The sequence below is a fragment of the Aristolochia californica genome, unplaced genomic scaffold (genome assembly GCF_029961685.1).
Source record: "Aristolochia californica isolate CCGP_79_NKW_82.1479 unplaced genomic scaffold, dmAriCali1.0.hap1 SCAF_3, whole genome shotgun sequence".
Classification (NCBI taxonomy): domain Eukaryota; kingdom Viridiplantae; phylum Streptophyta; class Magnoliopsida; order Piperales; family Aristolochiaceae; genus Aristolochia; species Aristolochia californica.
This window is the reverse complement of record NW_027181992.1, coordinates 44,766,212-44,791,399: the sequence shown is the minus strand read 5'-3', so window position 1 is coordinate 44,791,399 and position 25,188 is coordinate 44,766,212. Positions and strand designations below refer to the sequence as shown.

General features: G+C 37.6%; 3 protein-coding genes across 3 annotated transcripts; 2 read left to right on the top strand and 1 right to left on the bottom strand.

The window, feature by feature from the left end:
- The first annotated feature begins 398 nt into the window (after positions 1-398).
- Positions 399-2,569, top strand: LOC137958971 (probable galacturonosyltransferase-like 7). Its single transcript, XM_068806208.1, has one exon. It carries the CDS (start codon positions 594-596, stop codon positions 1,695-1,697), a length of 1,104 nt encoding a protein of 367 aa, XP_068662309.1. The 5' UTR covers positions 399-593; the 3' UTR covers positions 1,698-2,569.
- A 9,701-nt stretch (positions 2,570-12,270) lies between these two features.
- On the top strand, positions 12,271-14,425 carry LOC137959776 (COBRA-like protein 7). The gene is given in 3 exon segments (XM_068807126.1): positions 12,271-12,812; positions 13,000-13,502; positions 13,504-14,425. Coding segments are annotated over 2 exon segments (1,413 nt in total). The 5' UTR covers positions 12,271-12,812; positions 13,000-13,010; the 3' UTR covers position 14,425.
- Positions 14,426-16,113: 1,688 nt separating this feature from the next.
- On the bottom strand, positions 16,114-21,271 carry LOC137958514 (two-component response regulator ARR2-like). Its single transcript, XM_068805570.1, has 6 exons — positions 20,772-21,271; positions 20,155-20,307; positions 19,665-20,054; positions 19,497-19,573; positions 17,142-18,422; positions 16,114-16,811 (listed from the first exon to the last, which is right to left on the bottom strand). The coding sequence occupies exons 1-6, from the start codon at positions 20,947-20,949 to the stop codon at positions 16,734-16,736; spliced, it is 2,157 nt and encodes a 718-aa protein (XP_068661671.1). The 5' UTR covers positions 20,950-21,271; the 3' UTR covers positions 16,114-16,733.
- Between the last annotated feature and the right edge of the window lie 3,917 nt (positions 21,272-25,188).

The window sequence follows — 25,188 nt, the reverse complement described above, 5'->3', positions numbered from 1 at the left end:
TACATAGAGCTCTGTCATTATGCGGTGTGCGCAGGGCTTCGTGGATCTCTTTTTCCCATTTCTGCTCTCTGTGTATACAGTCTAGTACTGCCCTTCTGTTTTCAATTTCCAGTGCGGTAATGAGACGGAGAAAAAAAAATATGATTATCGCAGTTGTGTTAGGAAATACAGGTTATTATTCCCTTTGATGCCGGGCATTTCAATGGTGCTATGCTTTAAGCAGAAGGAGCAAAAACAAGAGAGGGTTCTTCGATTTATTGTTGCTGCGCTGCGGCATCTGCTGCTGCAGTCGCTACCGCTGCCGCCGAGTGAGAGGAGAGAGAAAGCGAGGGACGCAGCAGCAATTCTATGGATTCTCTACTCCGCTCTTTTCATGGTCCTTTTTCTAGATAAGGTCCCTTCGTCTCCACGATATCCGAGCCTTGAACGAGACACCGACCCGCCCGAATCGTCTCATCTTCTTTTCGAGTGTGGCAGACCTCAAATCGTCGCTCCTCTTCTTTTTCTTGTCTCTCTCTTCCCGCTTCGCTGATCTTTTTGACTTCAAGACGACGAAGAAGAAGAGAAAGAAGGGCAGCTTGGGAGGGAAAACCATGCTGTGGGTCATGAGACTTTCCGGTTGTTTCTCCGTTGCCATGGTAATGATCATCTTATCTCCGTCTTTTCAGTCTTTTCCACCGGCAGAGGCCATAAGATCCTCCAATATTGATGGATATCTAAGATTTCCGGGCCAGATTACTTCCGTCGGTTCGCCCAATCGCATTTCTTTTAGGAAATCCCCCGCATTCCGCAATGCGGTGGAATGTAGCTCCGGAGATGGGGATGTGCAAGGGGAACCGACAGTGTGCGACCCGTCCCTCGTCCACATCGCGATCACGCTCGACGTCGAGTATCTCCGTGGATCAATCGCAGCAGTTCATTCCGTCCTCCAGCATTCCCCCTGTCCAGAGAGCGTCTTCTTCCACTTTCTTGTTTCGGAAACCGGTTTGGAATCCCTAGTGAGGTCAACTTTCCCGCATCTGAAATTCAAGGTTTATTACTTTAATCCGGAGATTGTCAAGAATCTGATATCGAGTTCGGTGAGGCAAGCGCTGGAGCAGCCCCTAAATTACGCGAGAAATTACCTCGCCGACATTCTAGAGCCGTGCGTCCGGCGAGTGATTTACCTGGACTCGGATCTCGTGTTGGTGGACGACGTCTCGAAACTGTGGCGCACAAGCTTGGGTTCCAGAACCGTGGGGGCGCCGGAGTACTGCCACGCCAACTTCTCCAAGTACTTCACATCCAGGTTCTGGTCGAACGAGAGATTCTCCGGGGCGTTTTCCGGCCGGAGACCGTGCTATTTTAACACGGGAGTGATGGTGATGGATTTGGTGAAATGGAGGCGGTTCGGGTACACGAAGAAGATCGAGAGATGGATGGAGATTCAGAAGCACGAACGGATTTACGAGCTGGGATCGCTGCCGCCGTTTCTGCTGGTGTTCGCAGGACGCGTGGCACCGATAGAACACAGATGGAACCAGCACGGTTTGGGAGGGGATAACGTTCGAGGCAGCTGTCGAGATCTACACCCGGGTCCGGTGAGTCTCCTCCACTGGAGCGGCAGCGGGAAGCCCTGGCTCCGGCTCGACGCCAACCGCCCCTGCCCTCTCGACGCCATTTGGGCACCATACGACTTGTACGGCCCGTCACCGTGACCCCGTGGCGCTGGTAAATTCGTCTCACACACACTATTTTTTTTTTTTCTTTATTTCCAGGAATCCGTTACGGCTTCGTTTTTTTCTTTTTTTGGTATCATTTTCCTCGATTTTCTTTCCCGCTGGCACACGTAACTGTTCCTTCCGCTTCCATTTTTTGTTTTTCCCCGGGCGATTTGTATTCTATTCTGCTATTCGTGCCTTTGAAAATAAGAAGAAGAGAAAAGGAATATCGAATTTGTTTTCACTTTTCACTTTACAGTTTGCAATTTGCATAGAAATGAACTTGGATTCTCCGCTCCATAGATTTTGCTAGTCTGGCAGAGATGTCAGTGAAAGAAAAAGCTGAAGGCCTGAACCCTCATCGTGTGAGAGGGTATGTAAGTCATTTGGTTAGACTGAGTGGCGCCGGCTGAAGACCATGATGTGGCGCGGCATAGCTCCCAACGGCGGACATGTGAACCACCGCCGGTTTCATTTTCTAGTGGGAGGCGTGGCGGCTAAAAAATATTTATCTTTTTTCCAAATATCTTTTTAAGAGTCAATAGCAAGGGAAGGGAGGGGGGGACCCACGTCACTGTGATTGTTGCGTGCTGAAAGACAAAAGCATGCAAGGGAACATATTCTTTTCCCTCTCTCCACACGTGGCATAGCTACGTGTCTCATATATTGAGGAACTCGTCGGTCTTCTTCTTCCTTCTTCTGCCTTAGTTTTGTCTCCCTTCCTTTGTCCCAACCTTAAATCTCATAAAGTTATCGTCTTTGGGTGAGCTGTTGTTGCTTTACTTCCTTTACATCCGCCACATGAACGGTTGGGAGATTTTGACTTAATTGTTACGCAATTCAATTGTTGCGCGTTCGCGCTTTTTGTTCGTCACTAGAGATTTATTTATATTGATGGTGCTGCTTTGATGGTACTCCTCCAGAATGGTAATAGAAGAAGACACAGTTTTAGGTTGTAAATTTTTAAAAGGAATCCTGAATCCAAACAGGGACGACGAGACGGGGGTTTCAGGTGGGTGGGAAATTCCACCTGTCCAGAATAAAAGTTGTTTTCGTCTAGATGATCACTGATTGATAGGTTCCAGAGTTTCTTACTTTGAAGAGTGCTTTATTTTGATCCGATTGATTACTAGCTGGAAAGTCCAGACGGATGGAGTGAGGTCCCTCTCTGTTCAACTGCCTTCGTTTAGAGAAAGGGGTCTTATCTTCTTGTAAGGCTTTCCTTCTGTCATTGTGCCTGTGTGTTAAAAGAAAGGAATCTCAGCTTTTCCTTCTTTAGTTATATGAAATCCAAAAGGTTTAGAAACTTCTTATGTTAAATTACCGAGGAATAGGAAATTTAGGTTAGATTTTATATCATTTGATGCGATCTTCTTTGGAGCGCTGATCTATTAAAGATGTGAAGAAGAACCTCATCTCTAACTTTAGTCATAAAATAATCCTTCTTTTGTCCACATTCGTCTATAAAAATGGTAATAGATGTACAGAGGAGTAATCTCTCTTTCATAGAACATGGGGGGTCAAATGCGTCGGTGGCTCGGGATTAGGGATGAGTTCTTCTGAGTTCTCTGAATCGGCAAGAGAATTTGACACGCAGAAGACATCCTTCATCGTTAATTGGTAAAATTTCAGAGGAGAAAGGGTAAGTATCTGGAATGGTTTCTCTTGGTTTCTTGCAGGCTAAAGAAAGAGAAAACAGGCTCATTTCATGCAGAGCAGGGGAAGAATAGGTAGGTAAGTCATGTTGAAGTTGGATTTTCCTACTTCATACTTTCTTTCATCAGATATCTCCAGTGAATTGCATTTATTTCTTAGAGATTTCATCTTAGAATGGTAAAATCAAAATTCTAGTAAATAAAACTTTTTAAAGTATATGAACTTATTTGAAATCACGATATCATCCGTTGGAAATTCTGTTGTCCCACGGGAGTTTGCCCACCCCTCAAACAGAACAGGAGAGAGTAACAATTATGTTGCAAACATTAAGCGATAAGTGTAATGTGTTAAATTAATTAGTAAGATTACATTAGTTTTTATTATATTAGTAAATTATATTATATAACAATGTAGTCCTCATAAGATACATGAATTGAAAAAAAAAAGAAATTTTTATAGTCTTCAAACACTGGCATGCAATGTCATCTCTCATTTTTTTAGTTGTTATCTGCACTATATGTGAACATAGTGTGCTATTTGACGAGATCTATGGTCTCAAAACTATTCAAAGAACAAGTTTGAATTATTCAAATTGGGCATCAAAAGATGAGGGTGTTGGATACCACTCTTTGAACCATGTCAGTTACATCTATTATATGGTAAATTGTTTTGTTCTATTTCGAAATTTTTTATTAATTTCTCTAATATTATTTTGTGACTATCATTATTGAGGTTGTGTGATCTTGGATGGTAATCAACATAGCTAAATATCATATGGCAGAAAGAGGTAAGCAACAGTGAAGAATTCTACGTGTTGTCAGTAATCAAATTTTAAGTGACTAGAATATCCAAGTAAAGGGGGGAACAAGATGAGAACAATATGAAAATTACTAGAAATAAGAGAAAATATGAAAATCACAAGAAATATGTGCACAATAACAAGATGAATCAAGACAATAAAAAAAAATCTTTTTCAGCCACACGAAGTTTCATGACCAAGATTGTTAACAGCAAACTCTAGCTTGAGGGGGGAGAAATCATATTGAGGAGTCTAAGACCAGCTGAATCATATTCCACAAGTTTCATTGAGTCGAAGGTAAATCTCATATTAGACAAGTTTCACAAAGAAAGATAGTACAAAGGAAAAAGTTGGAATAAAAGGAGCATGTTTCTTAGTTATGTTTTGTCTCTTTATGTCATTGACCAAGTTGTATTTTGGGTGTAACTTGAAACTTTGGGAAAGTTTTTTTTGAGTAAGTTTCAAGTTGTTTTGGTTTATAAAAAGACATGATGCAGGAGAACATAACATGTCTCTCAAACAAGACTTTAAATGGACTATGGACTAGATTCTGACTTGATACTGTACTTCTGAATCTAATTGGTTGACATGCTTCCGGATACCTCAAATTTGAATATTCGACAATTATCCAAAGTCAAATATCCATCAGATATTTTTGGATTTGAAATCCAATCCCATTGTGGAAATAATAAAGCATAAATAAAATTGTAAAAATCTAAAATAAGAGAAATTAAAAAATTCCAACAATAACTCTTTCTCTTACAATGCTCGTTATTTCCATCACCTTCTAAAACTATGAAAGAGAGAGAGAGAGAGAGAGAGAGTCCTTCTCCTTCTCCTTTTCATCGCTGAAGAACTGAGTGAAAGCTCTGTTCCTTAGTCTCTCCCATAGCCGAAGAACAGAGTTGCAACTTTGTTGCCAAAAAAAAAAATAGACCAAGTCTGCTTCGTGAACGAAGAAGACGCTGTTTGCGGTTCTCTTTGGCCGTCGTTGTAACACAAAATCGCTGCCACCTGAACTCCCGAAATCCGTCAACGAACCACTACCGAACCATCTTCTAGTGATCGGCACCAGTGTCACCGACGCAGGAGACGAAGAGCCACACCAATGTCTCGAGCTCAATTTATCTTCGTCGTCGCCCCCACTCTGGTGGACCGTTCGGACAATGCCGACAACTGAAGTCGAGCCATCGCTCGGCCTTCTAGTATACCGCCAGCCCGAACGTCGTCGGCGAAGAAGAAGCCGCACCATCGACGAAGAAGACAAAAGTAGGAAAAAAACAAAAAAAAATTGCTTCCGTTAACTTAGGTCCCTCATTTTATTTTTCTGGTGGGTCGCGATAATTTCTTGAACCGGACCGAAAACAAAGACCCGGATCACTCTTCGGACTGGACCGAAAAACAGATACCCAACCCCGGTCAACCCATTTGGTAGACCAGACCTAACCAATTTTCGGACTGGACCGGACCGAAAAAATTTATTCAAAAAGAGGACTAGACCACAATCGGAGACCCAAACCAGGTCAACCCAACGAACAGAAAATGGATCGGACCAGTATTTTTGGGTTATCATCACCAGTCTACCGATCTTTTTTTTTCATCATGTTGAAGGAATCAACATCGATTATTCATGTGTAATCCGAAAACTCTGGTTTTACAACCAGCGTCACTCTTACCGCAGTCAACTATGATGTATGGTCCCAGATCATGGATATGCAAATTGCGGAACGAGAAAAGCTCGAATATATTATGGGAAAGACACCATTTTCACAAGAAACGGATGACTCTTATGCAAAATGGTATGATGAAAATCAAAAAGTCAAGGGGTGGTTGTTAACCTCTATGTCACCAGATATTATGAAGCGCTATATTCGGCTGCATACCGCATGCGAAATATAGAATGCTCTGGAAAAAGGTTTCTATGATGGGTCAGATGAATCACAATTATTTTCATTGAATCAAAGAGCTTTCTCCACCAAACAAACTGGTCGCCCTTTATCAACGTATTATGCTGATCTTGTGAAAAAATTTCAAGAACTTGATCATCGTGAGAGGATTATAATGAAAGATCCTGATGATGTTATCGCTTATAGAAAATCCGTTGAAAGATTGCGTGTTCATATTTTCTTAAACGGATTGGATGCAGAATTCGAACAAGTCCATGGCAAAATTCTCAGAAAAGACCCGATATTAGATCTTAAAGAAGCCTATGCTTATGTACGTCGTGACTTTGTTCGTAGAACCATTTTAAATAGTAAAGTTGATCATGTTGAGACATCTGCAATGGTAGCACGTCAAGCTAAGCCTAAAACAGCTCGACCAAATGGTCCTAACAGTGATCAAAATCGAACATCAGGATCTCAGAATCATAGCTATGAGGTTGGAACAACTAAACCAGAGCACATCTGTACTCACTGTGGTGAGACAGGGCATACAAAGTCACGATGTTATGAACTTATCGGGTATCCAGAATGGTGGGATCCTACCAAAGCGCCTCACAAATGGAACTCCAAATCAAATAATCATGCTTCTGTTGTAGTAGCAGAACCTTCCACCTCTCACATAACTGAGGATGCATCAGTCTTAATCGCTACATCTGGTAAGGTTTTTAATACCTCCGCTCCTAGTAGAAATAGTGAATGGATAATTGATTCTGGTGCTACTGATCATATGACCTTTGACAGTCATCATGTTAAAAGTATGAAACCATTTGCACTACATATCGTATCTACAGCAAATGGTACTCCATCTCACGTTATTGGAAAAAGTTCTATTAGTCTCACTAAAAATATGAGTCTTGATTCTGTATTAGTTGTTCCAATCCTCAATCATAATCTATTATCAGTTGCTCAAATAACTCGTACTTTGCATTGTATTGTGGGTTTTTGGCCTAACCTTTGTGTTTTTAAGGACATTCGAACTCAGAAGACAATTGGGTATGGTACTAGAAGGGGGAAACTCTATTACCTTGATTTGCAGCCAGAGAGTGTTCATCAGTTAGCCCAAGCGTTCTCAACGAAGAATAAATCTGCAGATTCTGACATTTGGTGATGGCATAAACTGTTGGGTCATTCATCCTTTGGTTATTTAAAGAAATCGTTTCCTACACTTTTTGCAAAATTATCTATTTCAGATTTTAAGTGTGATGTATGTGAATTAGCGAAAAGCCATCGTGTTCCATTCCAAATAAGCATGAATAGGAGTCCAGCACCTTTTATGATTATTCACTCTGATGTGTGGGGTCTAGCAAATATAGCCTCTCTTAGTGATAAACGATGGTTTATTTCTGTTATTGATGATCACACCCGTATAACTTGGGTTTGTTTAATGAAGTCAAAAAGTGAAGTTAGTTCGTTGTTCAAACAATTTCACAGAATGATAGTCACTCAGTATCATTTTACAATAAGAACTCTTCAAAGTGACAATGGTGGAGAATTTGTGAATCAAAGTTTCAAATAATATCTAGATGAATATGGTATTATTCATCAAACTACCTGTCCGTACACCCCTCAGCAAAATGGGATTGCAGAGTGAAAGAACCGCCACCTTCTTGAGGTTGTTCGTGCTTCCTTGTTTGAGGCTCATATGTCGGCTAGTTACTTGGGTGAAGCCATCACAACTGCAGTTTACCTTATCAATCGAATACCCTCGAGTGTGTTACAATTTAAGACTCCCTTGAGTGTTCTTCATAAAACCATAAGTCACCTGTTGTGCCGAATCTGCCACCTAAAGTTCTTGGGTGTGTAGTCTTTGTTCACCTCCATAAGTCATTGAGACATAAATTAGAACCCCGAGCTCTCAAGTGTGTTTTTGTTGGTTATGTTCAACATCAGAAAGGTTATCGTTGTTATCATCCTCCCTCTGGCAAATTGTATATCACTCTTGATATGGTATTTCACGAAGAAAACATGTATTATTCTACTCCCGAGTCTTTAATACAGGGGGAGAAAATGATTGAATTGAAAACCCTTAATCATCATTTGGATATCTTGGTTACTACAAGTGGTCAATATTCAAATTACAACTGTGGACATCAAAATGATACAAATGAGCATGATTCATAGGATGGAGAAAGACAAGACCAAATCGAAGTAATGCAACCAAAGTCTCAGCCGCCATCTTCCCCCCTTCATAATGTATCAATGGATCAATTGCCTTCTGAGTCCGAGTCCATGTCTAAGCCTTATGTAAGTTCCAAAACTCAACTAAGAGTGCTACCTCATCGAACAGCAAGAGGAAAACCTAGAGTCAATTATGAACCTTTTCTCACCTCTAAATCTCAGTATCCCATGCATAATTTTGTGTCTTATCATAGATTGTCAAAGGAAAATGAAGTATTTGTGAATCAATTATCTGCTATATTTATTTCTAATAGTGTGCAGGACGCCTTGAAAGATCCTAAATGGAAAGAAGCCATGAATGAAGAAATGAGGTCCCTCCAAAAAAATTCAACATGAGAAGTGGTTAACCTACTTGTAGGAAAGACACCAGTTGGATGCAGGTGGGTATTTACCATTAAATATAAAGTCGATGGCACCATTAAAAGGTTCAAAGCAAGGGTTGTTGCCAAAGGATATACTCAAACCTACGGGATCGATTATATGGAGACATTCGCACCAGTGGCCAAAATCAACACTATTCGGATTCTACTATCTCTGGTTGTGAATCTTGATTGACCCTTATATCAGTTTAATGTAAAAAATGCATTTTTGCACGGAGATCTCCAAGAAGAAGTATATATGGAATTACCTCCTGGATTTATTATGTAAAACAAAGGATGCAAACAAGTATGTAAACTGAGGAAATCCCTATATGGTTTGAAGCAGTCCTCGAGAGCGTGGTTTGGAAGGTTCACAAATTTTATGAAATCTATTGGATACAACCAAAGCAACTCAGATCATACTCTCTTCTTGAAATATAACAAGGAGGCCATTACAACTCTTATTGTATATGTTGATGATATGATAGTAAATAGGAATGATCCAAAAGAAAAGAAATCATTGGAAAGTCGTCTTGCTAGATAATTTGAAATGAAAGATCTTGGCTACTTAAAATATTTTTTTAGTATTAAAGTGTCCAGATCCAAGGAAGAAATTTTTCTATCTCAACAAAATATGCTTTGGATTTATTGAAGGAAACCGGTATGACAGCATGTAGTCCAATCAGTTCTCCTATGGAAGAAAATCTAAAACTGGGAACACATTCAGATCAAGTCCCTGCTAACAAGGAGCATTATCAGAGACTAGTTGGGAGGTTAATGTATCTTGCACATACCAGACCAGACTTAGCTTATGTACTAAGTGTGGTTAGTCAATTTATGCACTCTCCAAGTGAAGAACATATGAATGCCATCAACCGTATCTTGCGCTATTTGAAATCATTTTTAGGGAAAGGAATTTTATTTAAAAAGGGAGGTGACTTGAAAATTGAAAGGTATACCGATGCCGATTGGGCTGGATCAATAGAAGATTGACGGTCTACATCTAGATACTTTACATTTGTAGGTGGAAATTTGGTCACTTGGAGAAGTAAGAAACAAGAGGTGGTGGCTAGATCGTCAGCTGAAGCTGAATACAGGGGAATGGCCAAGGTAATATGTGAATTATTATGAATCAAAAATCTGATACAAGAACTACATATTGAACAGACAAGTCCTATGAAATTATATTGTGACAATAAGGCAACATGTGATATTGCCACAACCCAGTCCAAAATGATAGAACTAAATATGTTGAAGTTGATAGACACTTTATTAAAGAAAAGTTAGAAGCAAGAATCATTGAAGTCCCTCATGTTCGATCTGAGGATCAACTTGCCGATGTGCTAACCAAAGCAGTGTCTTACCGAGCTTTTAACAAATGTCTTGACAAGTTGGGCATGAGTGATATCTATGCACCAACTTGAGGGGGAGTGTTAAGATTCACTCTGAGATTTCTTCCCTTAAGGAGAAATCATGTAAATATTCTGTAAATTCGGTGATTGGGTAATCCCGTTAATCACTCATAATTCTTCTATGTATATTTTTTAAAACGGTTATTTAAGCCGATGATGTGAATGAAAAATTAAGATTGTAATTGAAGTATTATTTTTACTAAAGATTGTCCCTAGAAGGTTGTTTGACTCGAAAAAAATGGTGGATGCATTGATATTGATAGATGAAGAAGAGAAAAGAAGAAGTTTCTCCGTAGATGCCTAATGGTGCTCAAATGAAGGAGATTAGGCCCCATTAATTTACATCATATGCTAACAACTATTAGATAATTTAAAAATCATTTTGCAAAGTAGAATTTGCATAAAAAAGTGAGAACATACAAAGCCCAAGTTAAGTTAAAATTTGTCACTAGAGTTCAGAAGCCTATTTACCCCTCGGGGTTTTACTTCATTGGACCTAATACTGTTAAATTGTAAACCTGTGTCTACACCAATTGCATTGTGTGGTTGTGAAATTTTTGGGAATGAGAGTGCAAGAGATGGAAAAAAACAGAGATTGATGAAAGGGAAAAGAGAAGCATTAAGTTAACCCTCTTCCATGAGACTACTTAAGACTCCATGAGTTAATTTTTCCATACTCCCCCTTAAACTAGAGTTTAGGGTTTAGGGACTCACTACATTGATGATCAACAACCATTTCTTAGTTCTCAAATCTCCCCTTGCTTGGTTGTGTTGAGAAAACTATAGGCTTTACCACCACTATAGAATTCTCTTTGTCTCCCCCTTAAGCTAGGGAACCATGACATAAAGAAACACGTCTTGAATTGATAGAATATGAGATGGAAGAAATCATCACCCCTGTCCAATAACAAAACTCCATAGACCTGTCAAACTAAGTCTTAGATGAGTTAAGAGAGACCATAAAAGTGGAACCACCTACTTAAGGACAATAGTAAGAGTCTACTCATTTTTAAGGGTAGTACGCTTTAAGGGTGAAGAAGAAACTAACTCAACTCTGAGTTAGATTACAACACACACCTACTCCGTCAGGTAGTGGGTCTACAAGCATTGTTCCGAAGTGATGAAAACAATTTACTAGTAAGTTGTTCAATGGAATTTAGGAAGTCAAGCATTTGTGAATGGCATGACTTAACCCACTCACATATGCGAGGACTTGCAAGGGAGGGAAAGATCAAGTTGACTCAATTCAAGGCATTTACACTTCAACAACTGAAATTTTTAATGAACAGAAACGAAATAATCAACTTAAGTTCTACTCATTAAGACAAAGCTTGACCACTTTGAACATAAGAGACATGTAATAGCTTTAAATAAAGCCAACAAAAAAATTGTCTAAGAGTGTAAAAACTAGACCAAAATGGTCAGATTCAATATATTTAAATTGGACCACACACATTGTTCTTGAGTTTTTAAAACTTAAAACATCTTAGTTACTAATAAAATTTATGTCATTTAATTTTAAATAATTACATACAATTTTTTAATTTATTTTATAATATTTAAAGGGTTGAACCCAAACCCAACCTGAACCGGAATGGGTCACGTACGGGTCTATATTTAAACCCAAAACGGTAATGGCATTTCGAGTAATTATAACGGATTTGGTGTCATTGGCTAAGAAGAGTGCAGCTTATGGGATCAACGGATACCAGATCGCTGCCGCTTCGAATTTAAACAAGAAGACGTTGGAGAAGTCTTACACTCGTGAGAAGCATATGAGAAGCCTCTGTTTCCAAACGAACCAGTGGTTAACGCTTTAACTGCGAAATCCTTCCTCTCCGAGTCCGTCTAGTCTGGATTCACTAGCAGCGTGAAAAACCCTTGAACGAGCAAAACCAAAACACTCTTGCTCTGCCCATTTAACAAACCTCAGAAGCAGAAAAAAAAATATGATAGAAGAGGAAGAAGAGATGCTCGATTCTCCCTCCCTCTTCTGGTTCTGAAGACGTGTTCCCTTCCTTTTTTCCCCCATTCCCCGTACGAAAAGAAAAGAAATTGGAGTTAAGGCATTTTGAGTCGAAGAAAACTAAAGAAGTGAAAGTAGCTCCCAGCTTTCTCTAAGCTGTTCTGCACGCGCTTGCATCCTTCTTCTTCTCTCTTCCTTTCATTGAACGATTCTCATCCTTTCTTCTGATAAACCTCTGTTTGTTACTACTACTCAAAAGGGTTTCTTTCTTCTTTGGTCATGGCTTTCAATTTGCATCTTTTTCTTCTCATCTTCTCCGTCTTTATCCCTATTTGCCTCACGCAAGCCCCAGCTCCAGCACAAGACCTGTGCAATGGCATCTTCTTGTCTTATCTACACAAAGAAGGCGCCAGGATACGCCCTTTTCTCTCCGACCCCAAGCGCCAACCTTACTCCTTCAAATCCACTGCCACCATCCTCAACGCCGGTGACGTCCCTCTCAAATCTTGGAATCTCTTCATTGGGTTCCAAAATAACGAAATTTTGGTCTCGTCGTCCCCTGCGATACTCACTGATGGTACCACTCTTCCGGCACAGGTAGGAAATGGGACATTCTTCTCCGGATTCCCCAATCCCGATCTTAAAACGGCCATCGAGACCGCCGGAGACATCAATCAGATTCAAGTCGAGATCGAACTCGTCGGGACCCAGTTCGGAGTGCGACCGCCTAATGCCCCCTTGCCTTCTAACATCTCCCTCGCTAACGATGGTTACCGGTGCCAGATCCCCACAAAATAAGGTAGTTTTTTTTTCTCTTTTCTTATTTATCGTGAGAGTCTGACTTTTTGTCTCCGTTGTTCAATTCTAACTTTTTTTCTAAGGATCCAGTTTATTATTTTGTGGCTTTTGGTTGTAATCATCTTCCTTGTCTTGCCGTGCTTTGCTTCGCAGTTTTCTCATATGGGTATTTTGGATTTGTCCTCTAGGAACGAATTTTATGTATGTGTGCTGTACCAGAGATCCAAATTTTAAAGCGAACCTCACTGAAGAAGATGGGTTTTTACCCCGCCTTGACGGTGATTTAATCATGTATTATGATGTGCTCCAATCATTCGACTCAAATTATCTGGCTTCAGTCACAATTTCTAACAACAACCCGTTGGGACGACTGGATAACTGGAAACTGAATTGGGAGTGGATGAGAGGGGAATTTATAGATGATATGAAGGGAGCGTACACATCAAAAACTGATTTCTCTGAGTGTATTTTTGGGGAGCAAGGCAGTTTCTACAAGGACTTAGATTTTACGAAAGTCATGAATTGTCAGAAATCTCCAACGATTTTGGACCTTCCATTGAGCAAAGCAAACGACACAGAGGTTGGACTGATCCCATTTTGCTGTAGGAATGGGACTCTTTTACCACCATCCATGGATCCAAGCAAGTCTGTATCAGCTTTCAAACTCCAAGTGTTTAAGATGCCACCGGAATGTGAATCGTACAGAGCTTTTTGCTCCCCAGAACTGGAAGATTAGTGGGATTCTTAATCCAGATTACCAATGTGGCCCTCCAGTGCGCGTCAGTCCGACTCAATTCCCTGACCCAAGTGGTCTACAGACTACCACATCTGCAATTGCTACATGGCAAGTTGTCTGCAACATCACACAACCCAAAGGAGGAAAGCCCCGGTGCTGTGTTTCATTCTCTGCGTTTTACAATGATTCTGTGATTCCATGCCAGACTTGTGCCTGTGGATGCCCATCCAGTGCGGCTTCCACTTGTAGTACTAGACAGCCTGCTCTGCTACTTCCTGTGGATGCCCTTCTCGTTCCCTTTGCCAACAGAACACAGAAAGCTCTGGCATGGGCTGATCTGAAACACTTTCAGGTACCCAAACAGTTGCCTTGCGGAGACTTGTGTGGTGTCAGCATCAATTGGCATGTAGCAACTGACTACAGACGGGGTTGGACTGCAAGAATTACACTTTTCAACTGGGGGGATAACAGTTTTGGAGATTGGTTCACAGCCGTCCAGTTGGATAAAGGATTTCCAGGTTTTGAGGCCTCGTATTCATTCAATGGAAGCACTCTTTCTGATGTGAACAACACCATCTTCATGCAAGGGCTTCCTGGGTTGAACTTCCTTATTGCTGAGACTGATGGGACTGATCCATCGAGGGATCCACCAATACCTGGTAAACAGCAGACAGTTATATCCTTTAAGAAGAAGGCAACGCCTGGAATTAGTGTAGTTGGTGGGGATGGATTTCCCAGTAAAGTGTTCTTCAATGGGGAGGAATGTTCACTTCCATCAACCTTACCTATGTCCGAGAGTCACAGACCCAGGATCCAGGGCCGTTTCTCTCTGCTTTTGATCTTAGCTGGTGCGCTTCTTGTGCTGTTGGAGCAGTAAACTTAGTGGACTAAATATGATTCTTTGATTTTTCTTACGGATTGTTCAATGATTTATAGTGTTTGACATGTTGTGTTTATGACGGCGCTGTAATCAACAAGCAGAGTAGACAGGATTTTTGGCTAGGCGGTGACGATTGAGGGTGGGATGGGATGTGAAGGGGATAGGTTTAACTGTATCAAGAGGGCATAAGGATGGACAGGTTTAAGCTGGGAGATGTTGTTTCAGCAGAGCCTAACGCAGCCTTGCTTGATTAATATTGGGACACCAGAGGCGGGCTACCAACCTTGGCGAAAAACCTTGCTTGCAAGTGATGGCGGTGTTGAATCGATCCATCACGAGAAAACTCGCTTAACAAACATTTCCTTATCCATCCATAGTTGATGAGGTTCGGATGAACATCACCTGTAAAAACGCCTCCAAACCAAGTAGATTAAAAAAAAGGAAGATAATGACTATAAAAAAACCCTGCCTGTTGGGTAGAACTTAAAGAGAATGGGACCAAAAATGCAGAGATGAGGGGTGAAGACGTCTGGATGAAGCTGCTAATCGAATCAGATCACAGTGATGAAGGAATTGAAGAAAAAAAAAAACGATAAAAGTTACTGGGCATGATGTAGAGTTTGAATAAGGTTAAGAAGAAGATACGATGATTTGGAGGAAAATATTAATCACCCTTATGGTGAGAAATAAACTAACTATATCAACTCAAATTTTGGATGATTTATACAGTGGAATAATTGATTTGTTGACATTTTATTTTACTAAAAAATAATGAGATAAATATGACAATGTATTAGAGTTATTTATAGTTTTCATCTATTTCATTTGAAAATACATTGATAGCTATAAGAATTTTAAAAAATAAAAAATCAAGTACTTTCTTAGTTAGACACTAATAGGATTTTATATCAAGGCCATATTATTGGTGTCTTTTCTAGGAAACGATAGAAAATCATTTCTAGTAGAAATATGTTTTCAATGACTAATAGTGCCTCATATTTGTTGGAAACATTTTTCTAGTTGAAAATTCTTATCAAGAAAATCATATTACTTTTAAGGTAAGATTTTCCATCCAAGATGGACTGGAAAACCATATAAAATCTTTTTGAATAAGTATTTGACAATTGATATTGATGTTGTAATACTTTTAACACAAGGTAACTTTTTAGGGTAATTTTGTATTTGACATTTTATTTCATGTAAATTTATCAGATACATTATAAATTTCTATTTATTTAAAAAAAAAACACTTGACTGGGGCTTAAAGGTTATTTTTAATTTATTTAATAAACTTAAATAAAAACATTTTTATGAACTAGAATTTAAAACTATCACGTCTACATAATTTAAATTTTCAGATGTAGTTATTGGAATACTCAAACCACCTACAATTTATTTTTGTACGTTTTCAAGGATTTTGTAATATTTTAAATGATTTTATTCTACGTTAAATTGACATTGCCCTAAGTTTTGTGCATATGAATGTGATTTTTCCAATTTTATTAATTTTATATACTTTTTTTTAAAAGTTAACTTTTGTTATTATTCTGTTTATCTGTCCAATTAAACCATTTATCCTTCAGTAAATTCACAAAGCAAACAATATACTCGGATTTTGTTAGTCCCTACACTAGGAATCAGGTATAGTTTATCTAACAAGAATACTTTTTCCACTTTCCACGGGCGTCTTGTGGCAATTCAGAGAATACAGCAGAAAATTCCCAATCAGGGTTGGGGTTCACATAATAAACCAATGGAACAGAGCCTTAAAAAATGCCCAAGTCAACAATAGTTAAAAAATGCCACATCTGTCTTCAGCAAGCAAACCAAACCTCTGTACAAGCCTATCTACATCTAATAAGAATAGTAGACGCGACTGTTTTTATAAGTAAGGAATGCTTCCACCTCTGCAAACTAAGCAGTTTTTGTGCCACCTCCCTCCTCTACACTAAACTACGGAAGCAACATCAACAGACCTCCACAACCAGCCCAGTTAGATCTTCTTACCATTCCAAACTAAAAGCAGTCAAAACTTTGCATGTTACACCTTCGGGTAGCATGCAGATATCTTTACAAAGTTCTCTCTTCCCACATTGACCTCTGAAGGCATGAGTTTCTTGTTCATGAGATGTCAGAAACTGAAATACCCTCTCTACAGTCACACTTCATTCTTAATAAAGAAAAAGGAAGCACATGGAGAGTACCCATGCAATATCTGAAGTTGAATGCCTTGCACAGCATTGAGTATATTAAGTCCCATATAATGAGCTAAAAATCTGTGTGCATCTCATTAACTGAGAAACAGTCTATGCTGAAATGTTATCCATGTGAAATCCATCAAAGCTGAATTCTGTTTCAACTGGCCCAATACCCTCTTGTTGTTGCTGCACCCAAAATAAAAAACCAAAAGGAAGAGAAATATTTAATAATGATCAGCAAGTAGTTACAGAAAGAAAACATGAGACCAGTCACTTAAACCATCCACGCTCTCTCCAAATTCCAATCCAGTGTAAGAAAATGAAGAGTTCTTTGTGCATGGTCAAATCAGAAGTTGCATTGTTCAGAGAGATTTGTTTCACTTTTTGAGCATGCCCATTTTATAGACATAAATTACCTAAGACCTTTATGATTCTCTAGAGATATAATTCCTGAATAAATATAAGAAGGTAGAAGGAAACCAAAAAGTGCCTATACTATGATTGAAGAAAACTGACCTGTTTATATGGTGTCAGAACATCATCTTGAACAAATTGATCATTAAGAAGCATATTATCACCACCCAAATTTGGTATCCCTTCTGCTTTTATTGTGAAAGAATCATCACCTGAGAGATTGTTCTGAAGTGGAGCAACACCCTCTTGGCTTGCACATTCGTTTATATTCAGCCCATTTTTCTTTGTGCCTGCGAAACCTTGATTCCCCAATCCAAAATCAGGATTGCTTGACAAGCTTACATTTTGGGTTGTGTTGTAAGTCAGATTTGCACTTGGCAACTCCCAACTCTGGCTCTTGTTTTGAAGTTCATTAAATATATCGTAGCTTGGAATAACTCTCCTACTGATTTTAACGTGATTTCCATTCTCCAATCCGTCTAAATTTTCAGTCTGTATAGATTCTTGAAATAATCCGGTTGTACCGGCTATGGAAAAACCATTTCCGGGCAATTCTGTACCATGTGCGACAGGAAAACTAATAGAAGGTTGGGAAGCTGAGATATAGGAAGAATTATTGTTGAAGTCAGCTTCCCATGTGGATGGACTTCTTCCACTGATGACAGAATCATTCCTGCTAAGAACCCGACCTGCTATATCGTAAGATAGCATTTGCTGCCCAATGGAAGAAGGAAGACTAGATGCATGCCCTCCTGCGATTTCATTCAGTAATTGCCCCCTTGAAGTTTGTTGTCGCAACATATCAATCTGAATTTCATTTTGATTGACAGGGCCCTGTTGTCTGTGCTGGGCTGCCTGCATAGCTAGTGAACTACTCCCTGGAACACCCTGGATGTGGTCCATGTGAGATGTACCCGTTCTTTGAGGCAGTAAACTAAGAAAACCATTTGATCCACCCCCACTAACTTGAATACCCATACTTCCAAATGTTTGTATGGGTTGACCCAAATGCATAAGCTGCTTTGGTTCCATCGCAGTTGGAAGACCATGAAGTAAGTTCACTTGTTTGTTGCTTAGTTGCTGCTGTGTAGCCCCATATCTCAGTTTTGAGGAGTTTGTGATTTGTGACTCAGGATTAAGTAGGTTCATTTGATCAACAAGAGTCATGCCCACACCAGTAGTAGCATTTGGTCTTCCAATCCCTTGCAGGGTCATGAGATTCTCTGATTGAAGTTGGTTTGAGACAGCAATAGTTTGAATATCCAGTCCATCAAATGAACCAAGTGAACCAAAATGTGCATCTGAGGGACTGACAAAAGGAGCACTAAGTCCAGATTGATGTTGTGAGACCCCACTGAGCCTTTTAAGATATAGACGGTACTTCTGCAGCATCAAATTGAGGTTTTAGCTCTTACAGATCACACCCAAAAGGACCCAAACAATTAGTATCTCCATTTCAATTATCTTATAAATAAACAAATCTCTATTTGTATTATATCAAGAGTGACATCAAAGAGACGTTCTTAGCAAGATTACAAGCTAACCTAAATATAAACTGATGAGAACAGTTAGAGTATATCATGCATGGTAAAACAGAAATTAGAGTAAAAAGCAGAGCATTTCCATGTTGTCTTGCACGCATCATCAAAATCTACATGTAGATGAGCAGGAAAATTTCATGTGAGTTAAAGATGATGATAACATACCAAGTTGTGTCCATTTGTTAGTTGTCATTATCCAATCAAAAGAAACTCTCGAGCATGATTTAAAAAAAAAAAAAAAAAACTTTTTGTTTAGTCCTTGAGCAGTATCAAAGCATTAACAGTATTATTTATTTGCTGCCTCTCAGGGATGATAGATACACAGAAATAGTCAAGATTATCTTTAAAAGCTGAGTCTTTTACATACAGAAAAGATAATTATTCACAAAAATAATTGGTTTGTGAACACAAAAGCAGTAGCAAGTGAATCAGAAGACACGAATTCAACTAGTGTAGATGACCATCTTTTTCTCTGACCAAGTAATCTAGCTAGGCCATCTCAAGTGTCAAAAAAAAAAAAATGTTTCCACTGTTACATACCAATTTTTATAAGAAGTCAAATATCACTTATAAGTGAGGACATAAGACCATTTGTTGATGAGGAAAAATGTCAACAGTTCCAATCTTCAGAAACTCACACACATTGTTAGACTCAACAATGGACAAACGCACGCGAGTATCTTTTCATAAATAAGTGGCATGATAGGAATGTCTACATTTCAGGAAATCCTTGAGTCCAACTCCAAGAAAATGAGGATTTGTGACCTTAACAATCAGATTGCTGTGTCAGAGAACCCATATTGGAGAACCAATAGGGTAACATTACTCACAGAAGCTAAGAGATTTCATATTAGAATCAACTTTTAGCATTAAAAGAATTTGCAATTTACAGACTTCAAAGAGATAAAAGCACTACCTGCAAGTGACTTGCAACATTTTCTCTTGTAAGCCCTGGAACATTCATTAGCTCCAAAATTTTCTTAGGGACAGCCTCTGAAATTAAAACAATATCAGGAAAATGGCACGAAAAAAAAGGGGGCCATCTGTGTTGAACAACTCTCAACAAATCAAAGCGGCAACTTACTATCAATTCCCAGTTGATTGACAGCAGCAACAAATTGTTGATGGAGATCAACCGACCAAACCACCCTTGGCTTCTTCAAGGTTGATGAGTCCTCATGTTCCTCCCCTTCATCTTCCTCATCTTTAACATCCTTCCTTCTCTTTGAATTTCTCCAACTCCCTTCATTCACTGAAGATGCATAGTCTCCCTCATCAGATGCCTTCTTGATTTTATCACTATCTTCCACACTTCCAGAGTGCTCCAGATCCTTCAATTCATTTTGCCTCTTCCTAAGCACATGCTGCCATATATTCTTTATGGCCTCCATCCTTACAGGCTTTATAAGATAGTCACAAGCCCCATGAGTGACACCTTTCATAACTACATCTTTCCCACCATCGGCAGACATCACTGTTTTTTGGAGATAAATATCAGGACTGGGACAAAGATTGTTATAAGTGAGTTATTTGTTGTTTGTGCATTCTCTTTTTATGAAATGATTTCTACTTACTGATAACAGGTAAGTCCATCTCAAGGCCAATCTGCTCCAAGAGCTTAAATCCATCCATATCAGGCATGTAAACATCACTAAGAACAAGATCAAATCCACTTTTCCGCTCTCGAAGCATTGATAAGGCCACAACAGCACGAGAACAAGTGGTAACTGCACAAACATAGGGACAATTAACCTCACCTACATATTTGAGAAGTACCGACAAAAACTTTGAAAAGATCGTCTCTCAAGTGGTTCATGCACAGCCAAAAGAAAATATAGGAAAAGGCTCAAATCAAAGGGGTAATAGCACACTTATGAAAAAGGGATATGAAGCAGTGAAAGTATATGATTCCTGACAGAATAACAAAGAAAAAGTCTTAACAGTAGTAACAGTGAGGAAGGTCTGCGGTTTAAAAGGTCACTCAAATAAAGTCTGAAGAGTTACGTTATGGTAAGGAAAGTCATAAATTAGTCAGACTTTGAGACAAATATCGGATGCAACAATAATATCAAAGATGCAAGAATCATCCAAGAATACAAACAAGAAAGACTACAAACACACGAGAGACATTTAAGAAAAATAAAAACCGAATTACACGAAAGCACGAATTTCTACCCAGAACAATCCATACCTTCATACAAGCACTTCTGCAGCATCTTCTCCAAAATCTTGAGGCAAATAGGATCATCATCAACAACCAAAACCCGAAGTCCCGCCGGAAACTGATCCGGAATACCATCGACCCCCTTCCGGCTACCTGTAGAACTCGCCGTCGAGACAGCAGCCCTCGCGTTACTGTCCGTATTCATCTCAATCGGAAATCGATTCAACAGACGAATTCAAAGAATTACACCATCCACCCGCATCTGAAACTTGGAAAACGCGATCAACTAGGACCGCGTCTCATGACAGAGACGCCATAATTCCAACACTGCGGACTGCGGAGGTCACTAGAAGAGGAGAGAAGCGGAAGCAGAAACCAAAGGAGAAGGAAAAGATCACATTTCTTGCTTCCCGTGGTCTCGACTATCAGTTTTCCTGCCGTTACTAGTGAAGTGAGAGACTCGTGAGAGACGCGAGACAAGAGGGAAGACTCGGTTAGATCTGGAGAAGATTTGGGAGTGAAGACTGTTTTTGAGCTCCAGTTCTCTCCAATGTCGTTCGGGTTCTTCTTTGGTTACTCTCCGATAAAAGTGGATCCAGCTCACAGCTAACAAACCACGCCAGCCAACCAATTCCCGCCTCCCATCTAACGCCGTCAACCCACGCAGTAAAAATCCAAAATCTCTCTTTCTAAAGTCATCTCGAACAGTAAAAACAAAAACAAAAAAAGGGTAACCCTCGAAGTGACTCGCGGGTTCCCGTGACGCCTGCCCCAACAAACGATATCCGTCAAAGATTTTTTCCGCCCTTGCGGTCTCCCGCCCGTCAGTCAGCCACCGCCACGTCATCCCCCACAAAAGCTCCCTTCCACCGGCACGCCCCGTAAACCCGCGGCTGCCTCCGAGATGCGGGGTAATTCGGGTATATTCTCCCTCTCCAGGTTTACACGTGTCGCGACAGTCCACGTCGGCTGACTTTGAGAGTCCTATACGTACAAGCTAGGCAACGGTTTCCGTCGTCCCCGGTCTGATGTGAAAAGCGTTTTTACAGAGCCGGGGGAGCTTTTAAGGGAAAAGGAATATGTGTAACCGCGAGCTCTATTTCACGCGTGAATTAAACAAATGCGTTTGGTGGTCCAACTTTCTCTGGGGGCTTGACAAGTGTCATCTTCATTGGTCTTGCAGAAAGCGGCTTTTAAGTGTTTGAATTAATTCAGGCTTGAAATAGTTAATAATCTCGACGTCCAAATTCAGTTAAATTAATGTGTTTCTCGTCTCAGACCTAACGCAACTCCTACTCACAAACATGTGAAATCGGATGGCTAGTATAGAGTAACCCCATAGATCTTATACAAGGATTGACCTAATTGATACAGACAAATATTCCAATACTTGCCCGCATAGAGAAAATCCATAGACAAACTCACAAAAAAAATCTATGATAAATTCACCAAAAATACCTTGTACAAATTCGGTGGGAGCGGGACTTGAACACGGGACCAAACTACTCTAATACCGTGTTGAAACTAGTGAGCTAAAAGGCTAAAATCTATTAGGAAAGTAACCCTATGGATCTTATACAAGGATTGACCCGATCGATACAAACAAATATTCCAACATAGTGGTAACTGTTTGTAGTTTACAAGTGCTCTGCTACTGAACTTTGAGTGGTCTTGTTGGGTGTTTAACTCTGAAGTCTTTCCTTTGGTCCTCTCTCGGAACATTTTATACGACAAGTAATAAGGGGCAAGAGGAGAAGCATTAGTCGAGGAGTGGCCGGGTTGATGGAAAGATCAACGTAGAGGAAAGAGGCTAATTGAATTAATTAAACCAAGTGGGGAGAAGTGAAGGAAGAGGCCACCCTGGACACAGCAAACAACAGAAAAGGTGATATGATGTTAATCACATTTCAATCTAAAACAGAGTTTGAAGCTGTTTTTCCCTTTTTAAACTCTTCTTATGGGTGGGGCCAACAGAGTTCTTTCGGTCCAAATCAGTGAGTGGGTAAGGGCCCCACCGTAAAAGAAACTTTTTCGCCCCATGTACTCAGTGGGTTGGCCAAATTTTGATACATATAAACCAATATAAGTTACTTATATTTAGGTCTAGTGAAAGTGAATTAGATTACATTATCACGTGACCTGGATGCATTAGTGTACACACACCATTGCCCATGAGTAAAGTGGGTGAATCGGGATGCCTCTCAGCTCGTGAAAGTTCTCGCTCATTATTAATTCGGTTCATTATCAAATATTTTAGTTTAATTATTTTATTTTAAAATTAATAAAACTAATAATTTTAACAAATTTGGAAGTATATTATTAATTTATATAATGTAAAAATCTATCTTCTTTTATTTTAAAAAATATTATATTATATTTATTTATTATATTCTTTATTTTTATTACTATATTAAATTAATGATTTAAGAGTGTTAATTAAAATATTATTAAAGTAAGTTTCTCTCATATTTCTTTTTCTCTCGAAGAATTGTATTGTCAAAGGACATTCTTTCGTCTTTTCTTTTCTTTTATGTGGGTTCCAAACATGCCCTAAAGGTTACAACATAGAAAATTAAAAATTTAAAAGGATTATCAAAATTTAATTGACTTTGTTTGATTTAAATAAATATAAATTTTATTAAAAATATATAAGAATAAGAAAATATCTCCATTTTTAAAAGGATTATCTAAACATTTTGAATATTTACTATAAATGTTATCATAATACAGTAGCATTTGTATAAAATTAATTACGTTTAAGTAATAAATTTTAAGTTGAATTATTATTGACATGTAATACTTATAAATTATATATATTTAAAATTTTAAGTTTAATATCTTTTTTATTTTTTAATATGTTCTTTAATATTTAATGTTTTCTTTTATTTTTATACCTTGTACCTACAATTAAACAATAATTTTACTATAAGTTGCATTATTATTCTTTATTTTTATAGGTTTTTCATAATTATAATGTGGTTTAATATTTATTCCTAATATATGATAATCTATGTCATTATCTATTTTTTATAATGCTAATTAAATTTAAATATTTTATAATAATTTCATTACAAAACATTACATATTTATTGTTATACTTTTTCCATAATATGAAGTTATAAAACAAGTAATATTAAAAACAAATATAATTACAAGTCTAGTTCTAAACTTTAGGATAAGAGACCATATTAAATAATATATTATTTATCATTATAAATTATAATATTTTTAAATACAAAGTAATTATTAATCAACTAAAAAAACACATAAAATTGATTAAATATCATTTATTGAAAAATAAGGCACAAAATTAATACTAGTAGGTACCTATTCGAATCAGAGAACCTCTATTTAGAAGATCCTTTGTGAGACCATTGAGTTACCATCCCAATCTTGAAAGTTAAGAATTCTTGTCGATTTTTTAAGAAGTGAATCAAACATTTTTAAAAAAAGTTATTCTTCAAACACTTTATGTAAATATATTATTAATTTATACTACGTAAAAATCTATCTTATTTTATTAATAAAATAAAATATTATATTTATTTATTATATTATTACTATATTAAATTAATGATTTAAGAGCGGTAATTAAAATATTGTTAAAGTCATCATTTGATCAAGTATTTTTGTTTTATTATTTGTTTTTATAATTAATCAAACTAATGATTTTTAATTTTGTGCAAATATATTACTAATTTATACTATGTAACAATCTATTTTATGTTATTAATAAAATATTATATTATAATTTATTATTTATTATACTTATTAATATATTAAATTAGTGATTTAAGAGTGGTAATTAATATAGTTAAAGTCAGCATTTGATCAAGTATTTTAGTTTAATTATTTATTTTTTTATAATTAATTGAACTAATGATTATATTTATTTATATTATTTTTATTACTATAAAAAAGTAATGATTTAAGAGTGGTAATTAAAATATTATTAAAGTAAACAATTGATCAAATATTTTTGTTTAATTATTATATTCTTATCATTAATTAAACTAATAATTTTTTATTTTGTGACAATATATTATTAATTTATACTACATAAAATATATCTTATGTTATTAATAAAATATTATTTATTTATTTATTTATTATATTCACTATTTTTATTACTATATTAAATTAGTGATTTAAGAGTGGTAATTAAAATATTATTAAAGTATACAATTGATCAAATATTTTTGTTTAATTATTATATTTTTATCATTAATTAAACTAATAATTTATTTATTTTGTGAAAATATATTATTAATTTATACTACATAAAATATATCTTATGTTAATAATAAAATATTATATTTATTTATTTATTTATTACATTCATTACTGTTATTTTTTTATTTTAATTTATATTTTTATATAATTTATACCTTGGTAATAATCATGTTTGTTTAATTTAATTATCTGTTTAAGTATATGATCTATT

Excerpts from the sequence above, each read along its gene's own strand:
- LOC137958971 (XM_068806208.1), top strand. The coding sequence starts at position 594 with ATGCTGTGGGTCATGAGACTTTCCGGTTGTTTCTCCGTTGCCATGGTA.
- LOC137958514 (XM_068805570.1), bottom strand. The coding sequence starts at position 20,949 with ATGAATACGGACAGTAACGCGAGGGCTGCTGTCTCGACGGCGAGTTCT. Across the intron at positions 20,308-20,771 it reads GCAGAAGTGCTTGTATGAAG|TTACCACTTGTTCTCGTGCT; the intron begins GTATGGATTGTT and ends ATGTTTGTGCAG. Across the intron at positions 18,423-19,496 it reads ATGTTGCAAGTCACTTGCAG|AAGTACCGTCTATATCTTAA; the intron begins GTAGTGCTTTTA and ends TTGATGCTGCAG.